The sequence below is a fragment of the Corvus kubaryi genome, unplaced genomic scaffold (assembly GCF_017639235.1).
Source record: "Corvus kubaryi isolate FWS band 111438036 unplaced genomic scaffold, C.kubaryi_AGA036_p1.0 37241, whole genome shotgun sequence".
In the NCBI taxonomy this organism is placed as follows: domain Eukaryota; kingdom Metazoa; phylum Chordata; class Aves; order Passeriformes; family Corvidae; genus Corvus; species Corvus kubaryi.
In genome coordinates this window covers 501794-523525 of record NW_024581071.1, presented here as the reverse complement: position 1 = coordinate 523525, position 21732 = coordinate 501794, and the positions used below count along the sequence as shown (strand labels likewise).

General features: G+C 48.6%; 1 protein-coding gene across 1 annotated transcript; it reads left to right on the top strand.

The window, feature by feature from the left end:
- The first annotated feature begins 3116 nt into the window (after positions 1 to 3116).
- Positions 3117 to 21069, top strand: RAB11B (RAB11B, member RAS oncogene family). Its single transcript, XM_042023254.1, has 5 exons — positions 3117 to 3235; positions 8770 to 8965; positions 10820 to 11013; positions 12546 to 12626; positions 16303 to 21069. Exons 1-5 carry the CDS (start codon positions 3196 to 3198, stop codon positions 16446 to 16448), a joined length of 657 nt encoding a protein of 218 aa, XP_041879188.1. The 5' UTR covers positions 3117 to 3195; the 3' UTR covers positions 16449 to 21069.
- Positions 21070 to 21732: the final 663 nt, after the last annotated feature.

Below are 21732 nucleotides of genomic sequence, written 5' to 3'. Positions count from 1 at the left end.
ACTGACCCTTTGCCTGACCAAGGGCTCAGGGCCCTAGGGAACCAGAAGGGGGGTGGCCACTTACTCCGAGACTCTGCAGGAGTCAGGAAGAGGAGCTGGGCTAAACACCAGCATCAGGATGGGCACAGACTGGGAGGGGGCACAGCCCAGGGAGGCTTTGGCCGGGGTCCCTCCCCAGCACCAGCTCGAGCTGTTCTGTGTCACTGCAGCACAAAGGAACCGGAGGCTGGGACTGTGCTATGGGAAGCTGGGACCGAGCCGGTGAGAGGAGCTGGTCTGACTGGGGGAGTGTGGGGTGTGTGGGGAGTCCCACGGGGCCTGTGGGGTCACTGGAGGCACCACTGTGAAGGGGCTTTGGTCCCAGTGGTGCCAGTGGGACCCCCAGAGCAGGATCTGAATGGTCTGACTGGCGAGTTTCCTTACCAGTTTGCTGACCCAGGTGGGACCTCAGGCCACTTCCCTGGAAGCTTGACAGCCTGTGGCCGATTTGAGGACATGTGGAATTTACAGAAAGGTTCTGCAAATGCATTCCCTCATCAGTGACACACATCTGGTTTTGGTGACACGGCACTGATTCTCCAATGCAAAACATACCACGAGCTGGGGGGACTCCTGGATGTGAAGAACGTGGGGACTATGGGCTCACACTTCACCCCACATCGCCCCAGGACAGCATCCTTCTTCTAACACCAAGTCATCATCTCCATTCCCTGCAGCCCATGTTAAAACCCTGTCCCAGGGGATTTTGGAGCTGATGGCACTCACAATGGTGCCACCTTCATGTATCGCTCTTTAAAACTTATGGCAAGAACTCCCAGGCATTAGAAGAAGAAAAGAAGGAAGTGATTTCCATCCAAACTGATAAAAAATAGCTTTGGTGGGTTTTTAGACCTTCCTCCATTAGTGTTCAGTTCAGAACCAATAAAGTTACTTGTAATAATGAAAATAAGATGTTCTACTGTGCAGAGCAAACCAAGGCAAGCAAAGGCCACCTTTGCAGACGAGCAAGGAGCCACCCTCTTCTCCCTCCTGTCACACAGCCACTCACTGGTTGCAGCATTATCAGCTGTGGGAAACTCAGCATGGCATAGTTGCCCTTCCTAGGAGATTCTGCATCCAGCATGTTCCAGCTTTGCTCCTCCTGATGCTATTGAAGTGTTCATCATGGGATGCTCAACACTCCTGTGTGTGCTCTAATCATCACTCACCAGGGCATTTCACTGGGGCCCTGCAGGAACAGGAACAGCATCAACAGGAGAAAGTGGTACCTTTCTCCTTCCTGCAGATCCTGGTGTTAAAACTCCCTTTGGCATGGGAAGGATTAAAAGTCTGATGCTCTATGCTGCATGTGAGCACCAAAACCTCTAAGAAAAGATTTCCCCCCCAGCCCTTCAGCAATCACTGCCTGTTGCAGAGAAACAACTGGCCTGACCCATTGCTAGGCTGGAGCTGCACCTTCCCTAGACCACAGGTTTCACGAAGTTTTGGCTTTCCTTCCCTGCTGCTTCTATTGCCTGATATGCAACAGGGATACCTAGATACCTCGCCAGTGGGATTGCAGTGTGCATGCAGCAGGTTGGTTCTCACCCATTCTCAGAGCCTGGGTCATTAACAGCCTGGCTGTCATGGAGCTGGACACCCTGCCAAGCTGTCAGACTGGCTACTGCCTCTTCCTCAACCCCCACTCATTTATTAGCACTTATTTTTGTAAATGGGACCTGTTGGACGCCATGATCCCGTCTGTCCAAGGTGTTCACATGTCTGGGGGAAGCTGAGAGCACCTCAGTGCCACGGAGCCTGGAGGGTCTGAGTCTCTCCCCATCCCGACATTGCTCCCACTCTGAGCATCTCCCAAGGCCAACAAAAATAAGACCAAAGCCAACTTTTTCCTCACCATTGTCTCAGTCTTGCTGTTGCTCCCTCTGTGATACTGCAGTCCCACTAATCCTTTAGCTGGATAAACACTCCTCCAGGGAGGAAGTAGGGCAGACCTGTTGTGATGAGCACAGCCCAGAAAGAGAGAAACGCGTGATGAACAGAGCCACTTCCCCGCACATCACAGAGGGAAGGAAGGAGTCGGCAACTTCCCTGCCGGGGTTTGCCCAACCACAACGAAAGGTGTCAGACCAGTGATGGGACACGAGTGTGCACAGGTCGTGAGGGGGCACGAGGAGGGGGCCACCAGGGCAGCAAGATCACCCTTATGCTCCCGAGTGGCTCCCTGAGACTGGTCCTGCAGCCTGGACGGCGTTCCCAGGATGAGTTTTTGCAATTCTGCTGTCGGGAAGGTGAAGGATATCCCACTTGGAGCCCATAAAGCCGAGGCGAACGGTGTCCCACAGCCACTGCCCGAGTGGCCACGAGGCCTCTGGCTGTGGTCACTGCTCCGCTCAGGAAACTGCCTAGAGCCGTGCCAGGAAAAAAAAAGGGGATATGTTTTCCTTGGACAATTGTGTCACCGTGAGGGCATGTTTTTGCCAGAACAGCCTTTTCAGCTGGTGTTTAGCAGGAAGGTGGGGCCGGGAGCGCGGAGCGGGGCAGGGAGCAGCCGAGGGGGAAGCGAGGCGGCGGGGGCGCTGGGCGCAGCCGGGTGTCCCGAGGCGCTGCTAGGGCTCCCCCCGCCGTGCTCCCCGGCTCCGGTGCTGCGTTGACCCCCGGGCCGGGCCGGGCCGGTTCTCTCCCCACCCAGAGATGACACCACGCCCCAGCGATGGGGAGTCACTCTCAAACGGGGCGAAACCCCTCTCCCAGCGATCCCGCTCAAACCGGGGGGGTCCCATCCCCCTGAGGGCCACGTCCCCCTCCGGTGTGACCCCCCTCCCCCGAAAAGAGTCCCCCCTCCCCCGCGCCCCGCCCGCGCCCGCTCCAACCCCGCCTCCACAGCCCCGCCCCGGCCCTCACCCAAACCCCGCCCCCTCCCGCCCGGCCCCGCCCCGCCCCGGCCCCGCCCCGTCTCTCAGGCTCCCAGCTCAGGCACCCAAGCACCGTCCCTCCCCAGCTGCCCTCCTTTCATTGGGCACCGTTCCCTGCCAGTCAGCGGAACTTCCATCGTTTATTGGCTGTCGTTGATGGCTCTGGCGCACCGTCCGCCTCCTGCGGGCTCTGGCGGGCGCTGGTTGGCCCGTGCGGGAGCGCCCCTCCCCGGCTGGGCCGCGGTCGGTGCCGGGCAGGCAGAGGGTCGGCGCCGCCATCGCCATGGGCACCCGCGACGACGAGTACGACTATCTGTTCAAAGGTGCGTGCTCAGTGGGGCCACGGCCGCCGCACCGCGCCGGGTTCGGCCGGGATCAGCGGGCCGCGCGGGCCCGGGACGGCCGCTGCGGCCTTGGTGCGCGGGGCGGCCTTGTGGGCCCCCGGCCTGGTCTGGCCCCGGGGGAGCGGCGGGAGAGCCGCACGGGCTTCCTCGCCCCGCCCGGCCCGGCCCGCGTAGGCCGCGCGCCGGCAGCTGGGCGGCTGCGATCCCCGGGGGCGGCCGGAGCCGCGGCGGGGAGCGGGCGGACCGCGGGCCGGGGCTGTGCCCGGCGGTGCCGGTGGTTTTCCGGAGATCGCCCGGTGTCGAGCCGGAGCTGAAAAACCATAAGCTGGTGAAGGCTCCTTCGCAGGTCCCCGCTGAGCGCCGGTACCGGGAGCCTGGGACCGTAATGGTGTTAATTTGATTGTGCTGATGGGTGTTTTGCCGCGCCTGCCCGTGCCTGTGACATGTCGGGTTGTCCAGGGCTGTGTGAGGGCTCAGTGCTGCTCCTCCTGCGCCGGCTCCGGGGGAATCGTCGCCGTGGGTGTCCTCCCGTGGGATGTTTTCAGGGTTTCTGTCCCGTGGGATGTCTTCGGGGTTTCTGTCCCGTGGGATGTCTCCGCAGGCCGGGCTCCTGCCTGTTCAGAGGCTCAACCCGACCGATTTCCCGGAGCAGCCCACAGCTCTGCCTGTGAGGCCCGAGGAGCAGTGCAGGTGGGTGTAGCACTATCATCTTTGGTTTCCCAGCCTGTTTTGCACCGGATCTCCTGTTGGTAGAGCGGCTGAAACCCAGTTACCATCCCGAGAGTTCACTCTTGGGAAGGGCAGTGCTAACGGCGCCGTTGGTGGTCTGTGAGGGCTCTGGGGGTCACTTGCTGCTGTGATGATTTCCCAAGCGTTTGATTTAGGGACACGGTGTTTGTACCTGGACACTCACAAGGGCAGCAGTGATTCCGAACTTGTGGACCAAAGGAAAGAACAATTACTCATCTGTGGGTAGTATTTTATAGATATATTTGCCTGTTTGCTTTATTTATTTTACAGTGGGTTGAATCTTGAGGACAATGGGGTAAAAAAGCCCTTATTTCTTCTCTGCCTATAAAGCAGAAGACCAGCCTGTAAAAATATGCTAAACTGTCTGAGTCTAAAGTAGTTTCCTTCCGAAGTCATTCCACCGTCTGTTTCCCAGGTGGTTTAATAGCCAGGAACTTGAAAGCCTAAAAATTGTACTTACTTTTTTCTTTCTCTGAATAGTCAATTAGGTAGGGAAACAGCATTTGTCTTTTAAAAATACTTGCTTTGAAATGTGTTTTTAACGTTATCTGGAGTAAGACTCAACCTGAAGTCATTTGGTCAAGATCTGTGCTGTGGTGATGCTGGCACACTTTGTAGCACTTAATAAAAAACAGGTGAGAGGATTGTCCTTTTCTGTGCATCTTTTGGGAGGAGTTGTGTGGATGTTTTTTTAAAAAATAAGTAGAAGAGAAGGGTTTCTTTGAGGGTTTGATTATTTATCTTTTCCTTCCTTTGAGGCTTTTTGGGACTAGACAAGAAATAAATGGGACCAAGTGGGATGAGGGCTCTGCTGTGGGACCAACTCCCCTTCCTCTTCTTCCTGCCTCCTCCAGCAGTGGAATTAAGCATCAAGGACAATTGCTATAATAATGCCCAGGACTTTGGTTGGCTTGTGGTTTAGCCCCTTCTTAGCTACGCAGATGGCTTTTGAACTCTCTTCTGTCAGTCTGTGTAGTAGTCAGAGGTAGAAATAATGACGTAGGAGGATCTCAGTCTGGGAAAGTTTATTAAATTTAAGGCTTGACTGTCTCCCCTGCCACCCATTTCCAAAGGACAGCACGTGGCAGGCAATGACTAACTTAAGGTTTGGGAGCACTCTGGGGATGTGAGTGATTATGGTCAAAGCTGCTCTGCCGAACTAGTGCTTCTTTGTTCCCAATTTCCCTTTCTTTTGTGTGCATCCCAACAAAACTGCTTATTTTATTGATCAGAACAAAATATTATTTGTTACTCAAGCCAGCCTTTGGGGGAAGGAGCCAAACCGTGTGTGCAGGGCTGTGTGGGGTAGTGAGGCTGTGAAGAGCTTGTGGCTGTGTTCAGTGATGTGACCCAAGCGAAGCCAGCAGTACAGGCCCCTGTTCCCAGTTAGTTTTGTAGCGGGGATGGTGAAAAAGCAGGGACTTTGCAGCCTGAGTTTTGAATGCGTTGATCTGGAATTGAATTTGTGACCTTTGAAGAGCCGTTAAAAATGTTGGAAGTCTTGTACCTATTAAAATGTGATCTGCACATTAATTTTGCTCTCAAGAAGATTAGCTATTATCAGTGTTTATTTTAAGAATTAAATCTGAGGTTCTGCAGATGTGTACTGGCTCATGAAAAAGGCAGGAAAAAGCAGCATAGGAAAAAGAGCTTTCCTTTACCTTTGTGGGAATTTAGACTGCTCTGATTAGTCTCAGCTTAGCAAAGGCTGTGGTTATTAAAAACAAATGCGTATCCTATTAGTCACCAATATCTGGCAACCTTATGTACTTCAGATTTATCACAAACTCTGGTTAGATGGTCTGTGCTAGAGGGAGTCTTAATCTTCTTAATTGCTCAAAAGTATATATTCTTTTCTCCAGATTAATAAATGAGTGTATTTACAGTTCTATCATAAACTTGATCTATTTATTTTCCCTTTCTTACCAATGATGTATGGCACTGGAATTTTAATTCTTACTTTGGCTTGTTTTGTACAAGATCTCAACATATAGGGCAGGTGTTGGGGGGTGGGATTGTGCTGTAGTTCTGTATGTTGTAGACATGGGAAGCAGAGTGAGGGTGGTGGCTAAGTTGATGGATGGGTAATGTGGTGATGGATAACTGACACAGTGGCAGAGGGTGCTGGACGAGACAGAAAATCAGGAAAGACTGAAGGAGCAGGATTCAGGATATAAACAGGGCACTGTGCGAGGCTTGTCTGTGTGCTTCGAGCCATCTGAAGATGGCTGGTGCTGGTTATTGGTTCATGTCACTTCCAAGATGAAACCAGTACATCTTTCTATCACCAGTGTGGCCCTTAGGGGCATTTGGAGAGTGACTTCATCAGTTCTGGTGAGACGTGTTTAGGGAGTATTCAGGCTCTTAAACTGTCGTTTGGAACTTTTTTCTACTCTGTCATGACTTCTGAATCTGAACAGGCGATGCTGTGTGGTGGCCTGTTACCAAATTTAGAAACTTTCCCAAGATCTAATCACTTAGTCCAGGATGCTGAAGGTACCTTCTTGCTCAACTCCCATAGAAAATAAAAGCTTGTGGCTTCTGTCTGCACGTGGGACCCCCAGTCTTGGCATCTTTCTTCTGAAAGTGAAAATGCTCATTTAGTGCTCAAGATTGAGTATTAATAAGAAGTACTTGGAAACTCTAGGCTAGAATGCCCTTTATTGAATAGGGATCTGGTTGCCTTCCTTTAACTTCTGAAAAATTCTGTTTTAGAAGCTCTGCTGCAATGTGGGGCAGCCTGGTGAAGGGAGCCTGTGAGTAGCCAGCCAAAGGAGTGTGGGACCCCTGGAATTTTCTTCCAGTGGCAGGTGGAGTTAATGACCTGAGAGCCGTTTGCATGGTTTATGCCCAAAACTGATACTTTTAAAATGCCAGAGCAGAGGAGATGGCTAGAACCTGGAAAGGCTGTGCTTTCTCCAGCTGCAAAGTCATGGGAAGATAACTCCCTTCAGAAACAGTTGGAAGCCTCAGGGCTTTTCCAATCTGGTCTAGCTTGTGTGGTGGATGTTCTTACTTCTGGTTATGGTCAGGGCTTTGCTGTAGGATAGAGCCTAGTCCAGCCAGCAGATCCCTGTGCGAGATGGGTGACCTCAGCCTGTTGTTGGAAGGTCCCATGGAATTAGTGGTGAAAAACTGTTTGTCTGGAAAATAAAGCTAACAAAACCCTAGAGTTAGAACTTGTAATAAAATCTTTTTTTATCTGTCTGTTCTCATACCCTAAAAAATGGTTTAGGCAGTTTGCCAGGGAAGGCAGAGTGCTGTGAGGAGGTTTAAGCTCTCCCGGGTAGGGAGTTGTGGTGCCTTGCCACGATGTGCTGGCTGCCCGTTCCTGCCTCTTTTATGTTTTGCCTGTTCAGCTGTGCTAGCACAATTGTCTGTCTGTGCTGTCAGGCAGATGAGATGCTGGGGGCACTGTCCGGAGCGTTTCAACAATCCCCCTGTGCAGCTCTCTGGAGCTGTCGCAGCAGAGAGCCAGGGTCCAGCAGCAGCCTGGGAATGTGCTCCAGGGGTGGGGTGGCAGCCAGCTGGAGCAGGGCGCTGCCAGAGCTGCATCCTCAAACAATGGCCTGAGCAGAGAAAAGCGGTAGTAGCACTAAGAGACAAGTATGATCCTTGGCCCTGGGGGGACACTGGTGAGCTCATTCTGGAAGTGTGCAATGAGAAGATTCTTCTGTAGTTGTTGGGGGGAAATTGGGAATGTTTTTTGCCCATGTTTGCTTTTCCGTAGGAAAAACAGACCATATGAATGAGGAAGATCAGCAGATCTCTACTTAGAACTGGAGTAGGAAATACTCTCAGGGTTAAAGAAGCTCACAGAGGCTGGCTGCCTTTCTTCCTTTTGCTTGAGCCAGGACATTTGAATTCCGAAAGGGTATGTGATACAGTGTTTGGGAGAGGAAGGGAGAATGGCTCAGCTGTTTCAGCTTTTGTTTCTCTCAGTTATTTCTTGCTCTCATCCATAAGCCAAAAAGTAGAGGGAACCTCCTGCCACAAGATGTACCTTTGTTTTCACAATTCCTTTCAGGAAAGCTGGGCTTTGTGTGCTGAAGATCTCTCTGCACTCACATTTTTCTGTTATCGTGGCAACACCACGTGTGGAGGCAGAGGTTTCTAGCTCATCTCTTACTTCTTGTGCAGTTTACTACAACTTTTTTTCTGGATGAAGTTCTGCTTTGCTTTGTATCTTTTTTCTAGTATCAAATGTCTTCTACTCTTTCTGTGGTGAACATATTTATGAATTAAATTATTGAAATAAAACACCTCATAAGACTCCATCAGGGACTGCAAATAATTGTTTATTTACCATGTTTTTGGTCTTTTAATAAAAATAGAGTACACTTACACTGTATGACGGCTTTTGTTGGGCAGACAGGTGGCCTGTTGCCATGTTCTTGCCTGTAGTGTTTCTTAAAATGTGGGTTGCAGCCTTCCTGTGCCAAAGGTTGAGTGTGTGAGGGGCATCTCTTACCTCTGCCTGCTGCAGTGGTTGGGGCCTCCAAAGCACTGTTTGACTTTGACAGTCGCTGTAGCAATTTCTCATTTTCACCTCGGACTGGGCAGCTACTCACCACAAAACAGCTTGGGGCTCTTCTGGGGTTGAAGTAAGCTGTGCATAGTAAAGTCTGAGGTGCTGTCCGTGTAAGTCTCTCCTGTGTTACCTGGCTGTGCATTTCTGGTGGGTGTTGCCTGCCAGGCCGCACTGCTGCGTGGTCAGTGCTGGTACAAGGAATTAATTGTGAAAATAATGTCTCTCCTTTCAGTTGTGTTGATTGGAGACTCTGGAGTTGGGAAAAGTAATCTTCTGTCACGTTTCACACGCAATGAGTTCAATCTGGAGAGTAAGAGCACCATTGGGGTGGAATTTGCCACCAGGAGCATCCAGGTGGATGGGAAGACGATAAAAGCACAGATCTGGGATACTGCAGGCCAGGAGCGATACCGCGCCATTACCTCAGCGTGAGTACTGTGTCTTTGCTCAGCAGAATTCTAGCAGAGATGCTGCAGATAAATCTATGGGTAGAGAATGAAACATATTTTGGACACGTGACAAAGTCGTTATGACAAACTTCAATGTGGATCCAAGTCATAAGATAGGAAATACTTTGTGTTCCCTTGATTAATATAATGAAAGTAATTTTTAGATTCTCATGTTACTATTACAGAAGCAAATGACAGCTTAAATCAAAACTGGGGGAAATTCTGTTTGAGTTTTGTGATTTGGTTTTTTGTCTGTGCTGAATGTGCTGTGTTCGTTACACGGAGTGAGTGTCATTTCAGATAGAAACTGGGTACTGTTGGTATCAAGTTTTGGTCTAGGCATGGAGGCTTACTGTAACACCCATGGCTTCTGGTCTCCATTGCTCCCTCAGTCTTGAGACTGAGGGTATTTTTAGGAAAATCTGCAGCCAAAAAGTCCCTTGAAATCTCAATGACTTTGAATTAGTCACAGCCCTGAAAATTAGGTCCATGAGCACACACATTGAATAGCCAGGACATAGGAAGGCAACTATGATAGTGCTGACTGTGCAGCATTAGGCACAATCCCTGAAGGTGAGAAGCTTTTTCACCTATGGCACCCTGTTAATTCACAGAGTGGCTTGAGGTGTACCTGTTTCTATGCAGACAAAAGTACCTGGCAGAGGACAAAAAGCAAACCCTTTTGTCAGGCCTGGTTCTCCAGAGCATTTTCTGATCAGTGAGTTGATTTTTTTATTACGTTGCAGATGTGTATCAGTTTTTAAAGGTAAAAACATGTCTCTGAGTCATGCACAGATTGAGCCATTAAACTCAAGGTAAGGGGAATTTTGTCAAGATGGGAGAAAACCAGGAGAGCCTGGAACCCAAAGGAAGCAGTCTGTAGGGAAAGGGATGCAGGAGCAGATGTAAGTGACAATTTCAAATTGCATTGTTTCTGGAACTGTTAGTGTGACTTTCAGGAATTCTTTTGTGACCCTTGTTCTTGCTGTAAAAACTGCTAGTCCAGTCTGGGTCAACCACAGGTTTTACTGCTGGGAACTAGGGCAGCTGCAGTCCTGTGATCCTGCTCTCCTTTGTGCTGGCACTAACTCCTGCTTGACACGTCACTCAGCCAGTTCAGCCTGCTTGGCCAGCGGAATGCCAAACATCAGGGAAAAGGGAATGTTTTCTGCTGACTTGGTGCCCTGACTCAGTTCAACAACATGTCAGACAGGTGCTGGTACAAGTGAGGAGAAATGGTAGTATTGTGTGGAAGAGAGATATGGATGTTACAGGATTGCTGATACAGCTTGACTTGTGCTGAGCTGAGCCCTTGGCTTGTGTTGAAATGGGCCCAAACCTGCCCTGAGGGGGCAAACTCTGTTCCTGGATTAGAGGTTTGTGGATCGTGACAATATAGCCCAGAGTCCCCTCTTTAATTTGTGGGAGGGCCAGGGGATATTTGAAGGATCAGGGACAAATACTGACATTTTATTAAGGGCTATTTTCCTAGTAGAAAGTTAGGTTGTAACTTCACGAAAACCGCCCAGCTGTACTGATTCTGGAACGGTGAGTTTTCCTGCACACGGTTGGAGTGGACAGGACATTTTTAGTCCTGGTTTCTGCAGGCTCTCTAGCATTTTGGTACACACACAGGATTTTTTTAGAAATGCCATTACAAAAAAACCCCTGCAATTGGAACTTGGTTTTAGGCTTCAAAACCCCTCCAACAACAGTATTTGCATCAGCACAACTTTTTCTGACATGTAAAGCATTATAGAAGAGCTAGATGGCCCGTTTGTTGGTGTGGCTGGGACAGAGCTCTCGCTGAAGGGCTGTGCCTCATGGTTTCAGATATTACCGCGGTGCTGTTGGGGCTCTGCTTGTCTATGACATTGCCAAACACCTCACCTACGAGAACGTGGAGCGCTGGCTGAAGGAGCTGCGAGACCACGCCGACAACAACATCGTGATCATGCTGGTGGGTAACAAGAGCGACCTGCGCCACCTCCGGGCCGTGCCCACCGACGAGGCCAGGGCCTTCGCAGGTTAGTGCTCGGCCTGGCTGGGCTGGGGCTTCAGGGGCCTGGGGGATGGTGCCTGCTCTGATCACACTGCTTGGTCCAGGGCTGAACTCTCACCTCAAGTTTTAGTTTGGACCCTAAAAAAGACATTTAAGATGTTTTGTTGGGTTTTTTAAAAATTAAAGTATCTTGGCTTATTAACTAGCATGTGTGGTTGGCTTGGGGTTTTTTTTGGAGAATTTTTTGGTCATTTTTAGTTTGTGGTTTTCTGTTGGTTTTTAAATCTAGTGGTAGTACATGTTTTTGAAACACTGTCCTTGAGCTGCCTGATAGCTGAAGATTAAACATTTCCTCTAACAAGGCTAGAAACAGTAAGCAACATTTAGGAGAGAAAATGTCACAATAAAAATCACAAAATGTCCGTCCTTCCTTCCTGGAGACCCGATTCTGCTGAGTAGATATTGATGTGGACAGCTACAAAGGAATACTGAACCTTCTCTTCGATGGGGTCATTGCTGCTCTAGAGCGCTGATGCATGCAGTAGTGTCATCTGGTCTCACTGAAATGCAGCGATCATCAGACTTGAAAATGATCATTTGTTGGGAGAAGTCAATGGGTTATGTAAGACGCTGCTACTGCATTCCTTTTCTCTTCCTTACCTGGCAGAGCACTGGTCAGATACTCTTTTGCCCTTAAAGTCCTGGGGACATTCAGCTTTTGTGTGGCTGTCAAGCTTGGAGGTGGAATGTAAATGTACAACCTTTAAAGTACCTCTAGAAATATTACCAAGGCTTAAACATGCTTTCTGGAGTTTGCTGGTAAGCAAGTACCCTGAGGGTAATAAAGCCACTTAAAATTTTCAGATGAATGAGAAGTGACATTTCTCTAGGAGAAGCAAAACAAGTTGGTGGGTGCCCCAGATAGTCTATTACTTTGGTCACTTGGTTCAGCTTCTTACTTTTTGACCCTGACTTCCTGCTAAGGCTGTTTTAAATGTCTAATTGTTGGTGTTTAAGCTCCATGACTGAAATTTACCTGTTCCTGGGTATGTGATACAGAACCATTTTAGGTATGATATTTAAGTGTTAATCACTTCCTTTTTTAATAAAAAAAATTCTTTTGCATTGTAAGAGGAAAGAAGAAAATAGACTGTGTTCCAGGGGGTCATTGTTATTTGGAAGTGGGGTCTGATTAGGAAAGTACAGGTCTGTTGATCTTTTTGGGGTTGCAGAGGAGAATTGTGTCTCTGTAGCAGCTGACGTGCTTTTGCTGGGGCTCTTGCTTAAGGCACCTCCGGGTATGATCTGTAGCCAGAAGAGAATGATATTTTGTGTTGGACTGAGCAAGGGCTGCAGTGGGGAAAATGCTCTTGCACTTTGGGCAAAGGAGATGTTGCTGAACTGCAGCACCAACGTGTTCCTTGTGTAACGGGGAAAAGAAAAAAAATGACTGTGCCCTGGCTGGTTTGGCCTAAAATAAAAGATAAAAACCTTAAAGTAAAAGTGAAATAAAGTGTTATTAAAGTTTTTAACTGAACCACTTCTTATTTATTACAGAAAAAAATAACTTATCTTTTATTGAAACATCTGCTCTGGATTCAACAAATGTAGAAGAAGCCTTCAAGAACATCCTTACAGGTATGGTTTTTATGGATTCAGAGCAGCTGCTGAGGTGGTAGATTTTCTTCATGGGCACATTTTTCAGTTATCTGGAATGTTTTGGAAATGAGTGTTGGGAATGATGGTTAGTTTGCAAGCTTTCTAATCTCGCCTTTGTGTTCTGCCTCCCACCCCATACACCCTTTTTTGTCCCAGAAGAGGGTTTCTGTCTCCTGGAGGTTCCTATCTCCTGATGTTCCACACATTCAAGCTATTGCAATAGCACTGTTGTAAAGGAACTAGTAATTGTACTTCTGTGCTGGGAAGTTAAATGTTCCAGTATTTTCTCTTGCACCAAAGCAGACTGGTACCATTTTCAGACTACTGAACTCTTGTTCTCAGCTGATAGCAAGGGTTGTAGGTTGATTATGTATCAGTGTGTGTCTCTTACTGGGAAAGAAGCTGAGCATTAATAGGGTTAATTGTCAAGGCAGGCTCTTTTGGGTTCCTTTTGCAGTGGTGTGCAGGGAAGGACTACAGAGCCTTGGGATCACTAAGTCAGGTGCTGGCCAACTCTGTTTGTAACAGAAATGCAATGCATTTAGAGGAAGATCACAGAATCCCAGAACCACTTGGGTTGGAAGGGACCTTAAAGATCATCTCGTTATACACCTTGCCCCCCTACCAACCTTCCGCCAGACCAGGTTGCTCCAAGCCCCGTCCAACCTGGCCTTGGACACTTCCAGGGATGGGGCAGCCACAGCTGCTCTGGGCAACCTGTACCAGAGCCTCACTACCCTCACAGCCAAGAATTTCTTCCCAGTATCCCATCTAACCCTGCTCTCTGGCAGTAGGAAGCCACTCCCCCTCGTCCTGTCCCTCTAGGCCCTTGTCCAAAGTCCCTCTCCAGCTCTCTTGGGGGACTGTCGATGTTGGAAGTCTGCAGTAAGGTCTCCCAGGAGCCTTTTCTTCTCCAGACTGAGCAACCCCAACTCTGACTCCAAGGTGCCCAAGAAGAAGCAGGCAGGAGAAAAAGGGCAGCCAAGCTGCCTCTATAGCTAAAAAGCCTAACAGATGAGGAATGGGGTGTATTTGCTGCCCAGCAGATTTGTGTTATTAGAGCTACTGGTGAAGCAGCTGGAGGGTGAGGCAGAGCCGATTGCCCAGAGCTGGAGCTGGGCCGGTCTCGCACCCTGTAGCAGATTCACGGCTGATCTGGGACACTTGGCTGGATCTGAAACTTCCCTGGCACTTTGAGACAGTGTTTGTGGTTTTAGTGCTCTGAGTGTAGCTCAACAGTCACCATCCATCCTGTCTTCCCTTGCAGTGTTCCCTCTCAGGTCCCTGAGACTGACCCTGGTTAGAGATGCTGGCCTGAGGCCTCTCTAGGAGAGCCACAGTGTGGTAACAACTCAAGCTGAGGTCAGGCCTGGGCAAACAGAACTCAAACCCCTCTCTCTCAGCAGCATCCTGAGCTCCCAAAAGTGTTGAGATTGTCCAGTTCAGATAGCATAGGCAAAAAGGAATAACCCTAAAAATTACCTGCAAAGTGTAGGAGATGGGGAAGTTGTACAATTCGATATAGTACAAGGAAAGAGGGGTTTACAAGCAGTGAATGTTACTGGGCCTGGAGGTATTCCGGTCAAAGGCAGCCGTTATGCACAAAATTATAAACAATATCCATCCCAGCAACTTCCCTACCCACAGCCTACTTTCCCCTTTTACCCTATACCCAATATGAACCCCTTCCTAAGTTTACCCCATCCCCAGTTTATTCCTAATCCTTTTTTCACCCCATGGCTTCCCTATACCTAGGGAATTCCCTTTCCCTACAACTCCTCTCTGATGCCGAAGGGGGGATGAAAAGGGGGAGGGAAGAAATTAAACTCTCTCCTGCATCAGTTTCCCCACAACCCATGCTCGGAGAGTCCTGTCTCCCTTCTGTCAGCCTTAAGATGTTCCAGAGAATCTGTTTGGACATTTAAAGGCTTGTTTTGTTTTAAAACTGTTCTTGTTATGTTTATCCAGTTGTTTTAAAAAATAAACGGGTGAAATGTCGGGGTCCCTGGCCCTGCTCAGCCTCGTTCCCCGTTGGTTGGTTTGTGTTTCCCTGCGTGGGCAGGGACCCTCGGGTCCCGTGATTGCCGCAGTTCCTCGGCAGAGCCCGGCCATGCGGCTGGGAAATTAAACATCTCTGAAACATCTATCAAGAATCAGTCCATATATATTTCTTTTCCACAGGCCTCCTTGTTTGATACATCGTGTTACAGTAATCCCCACTGTAACATAGGCATATGGGTAATAAGACTGATTAGTCCTGAAAAGGCTATTCCCAAAGGGATTACACCTGGGGGAGAATCATCCTTCTAAGAGAGGAGAAGGAACCTAGGAAAATGTGCTGTGTAGAGTAGTGAGTTGGAAACCACCACAGGGGACTTGGTGGAGGGAAGAGAGTGGGAACAGCAGGACAGGAGTTTCCTTACTGGCCACTCGTTTGAGGGATCACTAAAGACTGGAAGAAAAAAAACCCACAAAACACCCCAAAGAGATGCTACCCCAAAGCAAAGGGGGCTTGGCAATGACTCTGAACAGCTCAAATTCAAATACAGTACTGAGCAGGAAAGAAAGAGGATGTGACAGCCTCTGAACAACCCTCTTTGTCCCTTTCAGCAAAGATCTGTAGGTAACCAGTGGCAACAAGATTGGCCTTGAGTTAAAGGTTTCCATTTTAAACAATATAAATATGTGCAGATTCTTAAAAAAAAAAAAAAAAGCCTAACAAAACCCCCCGTAAACAAGCCCTGCACAGTTCCCTATGATTTTTAATTCTTACTAAAGGCTTTGGGTGTTGCTGGTTTGGGGTTGTGGCTGTATGAATGTGACCATAATATTTACCACAGACTTCCAGGGAAGTACTTGCCCTTTTCCTGTTTCACAATGGAGGGAAGTTGGAACAAGGGCTTATAGTCAGTGAAATAAGTAACTCAAAAGCCTTTCGACTTATGATACTTCTACTAACTATGCAGTTGAAACAGTTTGTTCCTGATGGCTTTTAAGCTGCCAGTCTCTCTTCAGTGGTTACAGCTTTGTGGATCTGTGTGCTTTCAAGCATAAGTTAGAGTCAAATCAATTCATTCGGAGAAGGATGGGGCTTTATGGATCTGTGTGGCTTTTTACTGTCATAGGTAGGAAAACTGATGTGTTGCAGAGAGGAGCATTGCTGTTACTTGGCAGTAGCAGGTTGCCAGGAGCAGAGGTGGGGATCAGGCAATTTGCTGCTGTGGAGGACGTTTCCCAGCATCCTGGTGGTTGGTGTTTCTGGAGTATGCTGCCCACTTTTTTTTAATCACAAAGAAGATGATTCCCTGTTTTAGAAATGAGCATTCCTGCTCCGTTCCCATTTAAAAACCCTTTTAATAATCCCCATTTTCGTGGAGTCATTGAAAAAGAATGGGATAGGAAGTGCTGTTGCAGAACAACAGTGAGGACTCTTGTCTTAATAACTTTTCCAGACAGAGCTGGCGTATTCATTCCGGAACTGGAACGCCAGCCAGATGTTACATGCCACATCTGCTTAGCCTAGATTCCCTTTCAGAGCCCTCAAGTTAAATCTTCTCACTCCTGGGTTCTGGCATGTTCTTGGGCAGTTTGCTCGGCGCTGTGCCCCGTGGGAGGCCGTGCCCCCAGGGCTCTGACCCGTGTGCTCTCCTTGCAGAGATCTACCGCATCGTGTCGCAGAAGCAAATCGCCGACCGGTCTGCGCACGATGAGTCTCCTGGCAACAACGTCGTCGACATCAGCGTCCCACCAACCACCGATGGACAGAAATCCAACAAACTCCAGTGCTGTCAGAACCTGTGACCTTCTCTAGATGACTCTTGTGCCCTCCACTTCGTCTGTGCTTCATTTAGAAACTTGTGTGCACTTCCTATCTCCTGTGATTCAGTGACTCCCTCCCCCCTCCTTTACTCCATTCCCAAATCTCCCCTCTCATATTAGAGCTTTAATTGTAGGGCTAACATCCCCCTGCCTCTGAAACCCCTTCCATGTGGTGACTTCTGGGCTTGAAATGTAGTCACTGATCTGATAGACATGTTTGTGTTGGAACATCTGCTGCTGGATATTATCTCATGAAACACTCTTCTCAAATGGGTTTGTTTTGGTTTTGTTAGGTTTTTTTTTAGTTTGCTTTTGTTGTTGTTTTTGTTTTCTGGGAGGGGAACAATGGGACTTGACTCTACCAGTTGAAGAAATAACTACATTTAGGTGACAAGGTTTTTTCCTCTCATAGTCAGATATCTCTTTTTCTTGTGTTTCTGTAAACATGGGGGAGAAATTAAACTAGCTATCCTGCCAAATGCTCTGTTTTCTGTCCTGATGAAGTCTCACAGTGAGGATTTTAGTGGCTGCACACACATAAGAAAGCTGTTGAAAATAACATTACTTATTCTGTAATTACCCCTAATACAGTTAGTCTGGCTGTGTAGTTTACTGTTTCCTGCTTGGGAAATCTTTCTCTGTTCTTGTTTTATTTGGGAACAATGAAATATGTCTGCATTGCTTTTTCTGCCACCATGAATGCCTGTGCAGGCTTTATGAAGTGGCTTAATATTTATTCATAGCTTATGTTAATCAGTTAACATTATTGTACAGTAAGTGCCAGCGTATTGATTTCAGAAACCTTTTGCAACCTGTACAAGTAGGCTTCTTTTGTACTGTAGGTCAGTGTCTGAAAGCAGGATCTGCTCTAGTTCCAGGGTTGGGTTTTTTTTGCATGCTGCTTTTTCTCTAGATCTCTCCTGCCCCTGTCTGAGTGAGTGAAGCAATATTTTCATGTCACATATATACTTGCACTTGTAAGGGTTTTGGTTGTTGTAGAGAAACACAATACTTTATACATTTTGTAAAACTTCTGCAGATCCATAGCATCTGGAACTTTCTCTTCATGATCTTTCACTATTGACCTCTACTAAAATGCATAATATTAGGATTCCACATAATAACTACTAACATTGTTTTCCTCTTACCGTTTTACTGAACTGCAGACTGTAATTCTTAAATGATTGTACTTCACTGATGTAACAGATTTGTCATCGGCAGGGCTAACTACTCTAATTCTTTGTTGTGCTGAATGCGAAGAATGTTACCACAACTTTGTGTAGTCAGTCTCTTGGTTGCTTGTGCAAATCTCTGATGGCTTTTCATCACTCACTAGCTCTTGCACACTTGTATCCCCTCGGGTATCCACTGAATGTTCTGATGGCCAATACTGGGTGAAACAGTCTAAAGGAAGAGCTGGAGACCATCTGCTGCTCCCTGAAGGCTTGTGGAGCCATTTGCAGTGAGTTTTTGCTCTGTATTCTGAGCCTGTACCTCACTGGATGAATCCCAGCTGCATATTAATGAGTTGATTTTTCTTTACTGATACAAAGCAAATATGAAACTGTGAATTGTGTTTGAAGGGGAAATCTGACATTCCAGTCTCAACTGTTCTGTCTGGTTACATAATAAAATTAAGGGCAGTTAACTCTGATGGCTTTTCTTTTATAAGATTTCCAGACCAATGCCTTTAATTTTGTACTGTATGCACTGAGAGGGCTCCAGCTCACAGCGCAGGATGCACGTGGTGCCTGGCACTTCCACTCTTCAGCTTTGTTTAGAGGATATATTCAAGGTGAATGGGTGCATGCTTGCAGGCTGATGCCATTGAATGAGGGTATGAATTCCTCTTCAGGCATCACAGGGCTCTGTCCTAAGGGTGTTCCAGTTCAGGAAGCACTTTCAACACTTGGTATTTACTTCACTAGCATTCTCTTGAGAGAAGGTGGGAACTGGGATGTCTCCTTTTTGGTGGTCCAAGACCAGAACGTAACATGCAGTCAGTGTTTAGACAGTAACATGCGGTCAGTGTTTAGACAGCTGGCAGTGAGAGAATGGAAAGTTTTGAAATATTGAAAGTATTTCATTTGAGAGCAAGTGGACACTAGTGGAGCTGGGCTCCTTAATTTTTGAACAAACTTTATATAAAGAAATCAGTTGGATAGCATGAGGAGGAATTGTACTGTTAAGAGGACTCATTAGTTCAGGGTGATGTATTAACATGCTTACTCTGCAAGTCCTGTTCTTAACATGAAGTTTCTAGAATCAGTCTGGCCTGGTGTAAGAAGCCAAGAAGCAGTTTAGTCACTTGCTTGTCTCTTAAGAGATTTTCTTTAGTCTTTGACTTTCTGGGAGGCTCTAAACTTTGCCTCAGAGTCCCAGTGAAAGGTCAGTGTCTAGGGCTTAACTGCTGTTAAATTTATGGGTATTGAAGAGCTCTTGAACAACTCCATTGTCCAAAGCCCTCTCAGCGCTGGTGGACCTTGGACCATTCTATTGTGTTTGAGATCTGTTGTGTGACAGGGAAAGGCCTCCTGCCCTTTGCTGGGGGCACCCAGGATGTGGGAGTTGCATGTGTGCACATGTGCACCCATGTAGCTCCTTTGAGCACTGGGAACTGAGGGGGGTTTATCTGCCGTGATCCCTCAGTATGAGACGAGGCTCTTCCTCAGGCGGAGCCACAGCCCTTCTGTGGGTCTGAGGTGCTCCTGCCCAGACTAAGCACAGGGCTCTTTGTGACAACAGAAAAAGGACAGGGACCAGTTCTGCCAGATTAAGCCATCTTCCTGTGCGCAGACCAAGGAAAATGCTTCTGGTCTGGGGTTCCTGGTGTCCTGATGAAGCATTGTGCACTCCTTAGAAACTGCATCCACAACCCAGCCCACTCTTGTGCTGGAATTGCTGAGGGGAAGACTTGGAGAAATCCTGAGGAAGCTGGAAATGCTGAAGAGCTGTCTGACATTCAGAGAAGCTCTCCAGTAACCCAGACTCCTTAAGCTCGCTTTCCTGATGTGGAAATTACAGACTACATGTAACCTCAACTGGACTGCTTCATCCCACGGCTTTGCTGGCTGTGTGTCTCTCAGTATTACTGTCAGGAAAAAAGAAAAGGTTCCAGCTCTCTTCCATCTGTCCCAAGGGATTTGAGGGCTGAATTTTGCTTTTGTAAAACTCCTGATAACAGGAAAGCTGGCTGTGAAAGAAGGAATGTATGCTCTGCTTGCTTTACTTGGATGTTGAGGTTGACTTTCCTTTAACTATTGAAAACACTACAAAGCCCTGAGTGCTGCCACCTCTGTCAGTAATGCACCCGTCAGTCAGAGGCTCCTGCTGATGTCTAGAACAGGCCCTTTCGTGCAGAATTAGGCAGGAGTCTGTTGTGCTGCCTCTCCTCTTAACTGATGGGGAGGGTGAAGACCAAAATTCATACATAAAAGTGACTTGGTCCTGAGCACACCAACAGCTAATTGGTAAAATAAATTCCTGGGGTCCACCAGATCAATCCAATCTCTTCCTGCAGAGTTAGTGCTTACAGGCAGGTGAGTTAGTCTGGGATCTTCACTGGAGCCTGCACAGAACAAGGAAGTTTGGTTTGTAGGAAAGTTTTAAAGCTCCATACTTGTATAAATGTAAAAATCCAGTTGATGGGTGACCGCTTGCTACTTTGTTAAAACGATTTCAGTGTGTGCTGTGGAGGCCGTCAAGATTTGGTAGAAGAAAGGCAGTTTGGTGCCTTCTTGGCCCTGTGGCAGGTTTAGAGGCAGTAGAAAGATGATGGATCCCAGAGATGCCCCCATTTGGGTGCTGTTCTGTGACCTGTGGTGACCAAGGGCTCTTGTGTGAGCACAGAGCTCTTGGCTGGGTGTGGTAAGGGTTGGGCTGTGCCTTTATTTGATCAGTCACTCAACAAAAGCTGTTGGAAAAATGTACAGGAGATATTTTTGCTCCGTGGTGCTTTGATCCCTGCATGCTGTGCTGCTTCAGAAGGTGTGGGTGGGATCTTTTTCTGGCTCAGTCTTACCAAGGCTTGGTGATCGTTTCCCTTCCAAGCATGAAGGAAGAACTTGCTTAGAGGTTCTGGACTCTGTAGAAGGAAAGAAGATCCCAGTGAAGCGGTTCAGTCACTTAGGGAAGATGTTTTCCTCCATAAAAGAGTAGAACAAACTGTGTTAGAGGTAGGGGCCTGAATTTCAGCTAAGGAAAATCAGACAATTGGAAGTGAAGACTTAACTGTCCTTCAAGTAAAACACAGTAAGTGGGGGCTGAAGGGTGGACTCTCTTGACTTCCAGATTCTTAAATGTAGTTGGGATGGTGATTTATGGAATGTTTCCATGGAATGAGTATCTCCAGGGCTGCACTGTTTCAATAAATAACGGCAATTCTTATTTTACACTGGTCAGATAATGCATGGTAGTGTTGACTATCAGGCTTTGTAGGCTATAAATAGTACTGGGCTTTTATGCAACCCAGAAGAGAGGTTCCTTTCATTTACTTTTATTCCTGGTTCCTGTGTTAAGTGCAATTCACTTTGTAAATAAACACATCACTCGATTTTTGTGCATGGTTATGATGTATTGTGGATATAAAGATTGCCAAATCATACTGTGTGTGTCAAGTTCTGTTCCAGACACAACTGTAGAAGAAGGTGGGGACAGCTCCCGAGCCCGAGCGCAGGGTGGGCCGGGGGTGCGTGCCCCTGCCAGCGCCCCGGGGAGCGGCAGGACCGGGTACCCGCTGCCCCCGGGGCTGTTCCACCGCCCCAGGGTGCCGCGTTGGGTGGGGGAGCGTGTCCCGGTGTCCCGGTGTGCCGGGTGCCCCCGGCGTCCCGGGTGCCCCCGGTGTCCCGAGTGTCCCCGGTGTCCCCGGTGTCCCAAGTGTCCCGGTGTCCCGAGTGTCCGGGTGTCCCGAGTGTCCCGGTGTCCCCGGTGTCCCAGGTGTCCCGAGTGTCCCCGGTGTCCCCGGTGTCCCGGGTGCCCGAGTGTCCCGGTGTCCCGGGTGTCCCGGGTGTCCCCGGCGTCCCGGTGGGGGCCGGCTCTGGGCTGGGCGCGGTGCCGAGGCCTGCCGCCGATGGGGGCGGGGCCCGGGAGGGGGCGTGGCAATGAGAGAGGGGCGGGGTCCGAGGCGGCGGGGCGGGGCTTGGCTGCGGGGCCGCTATTGGCCGCCGGCTGTTGCCAGCGGGGTCGCGTTGCTACGCCGGCGGGTTGCCCGCAGTGCATTGGGCGCTCGGGGGCTGCGTCAGCGCGGCGCGGGCGGGGATTGGCGGGC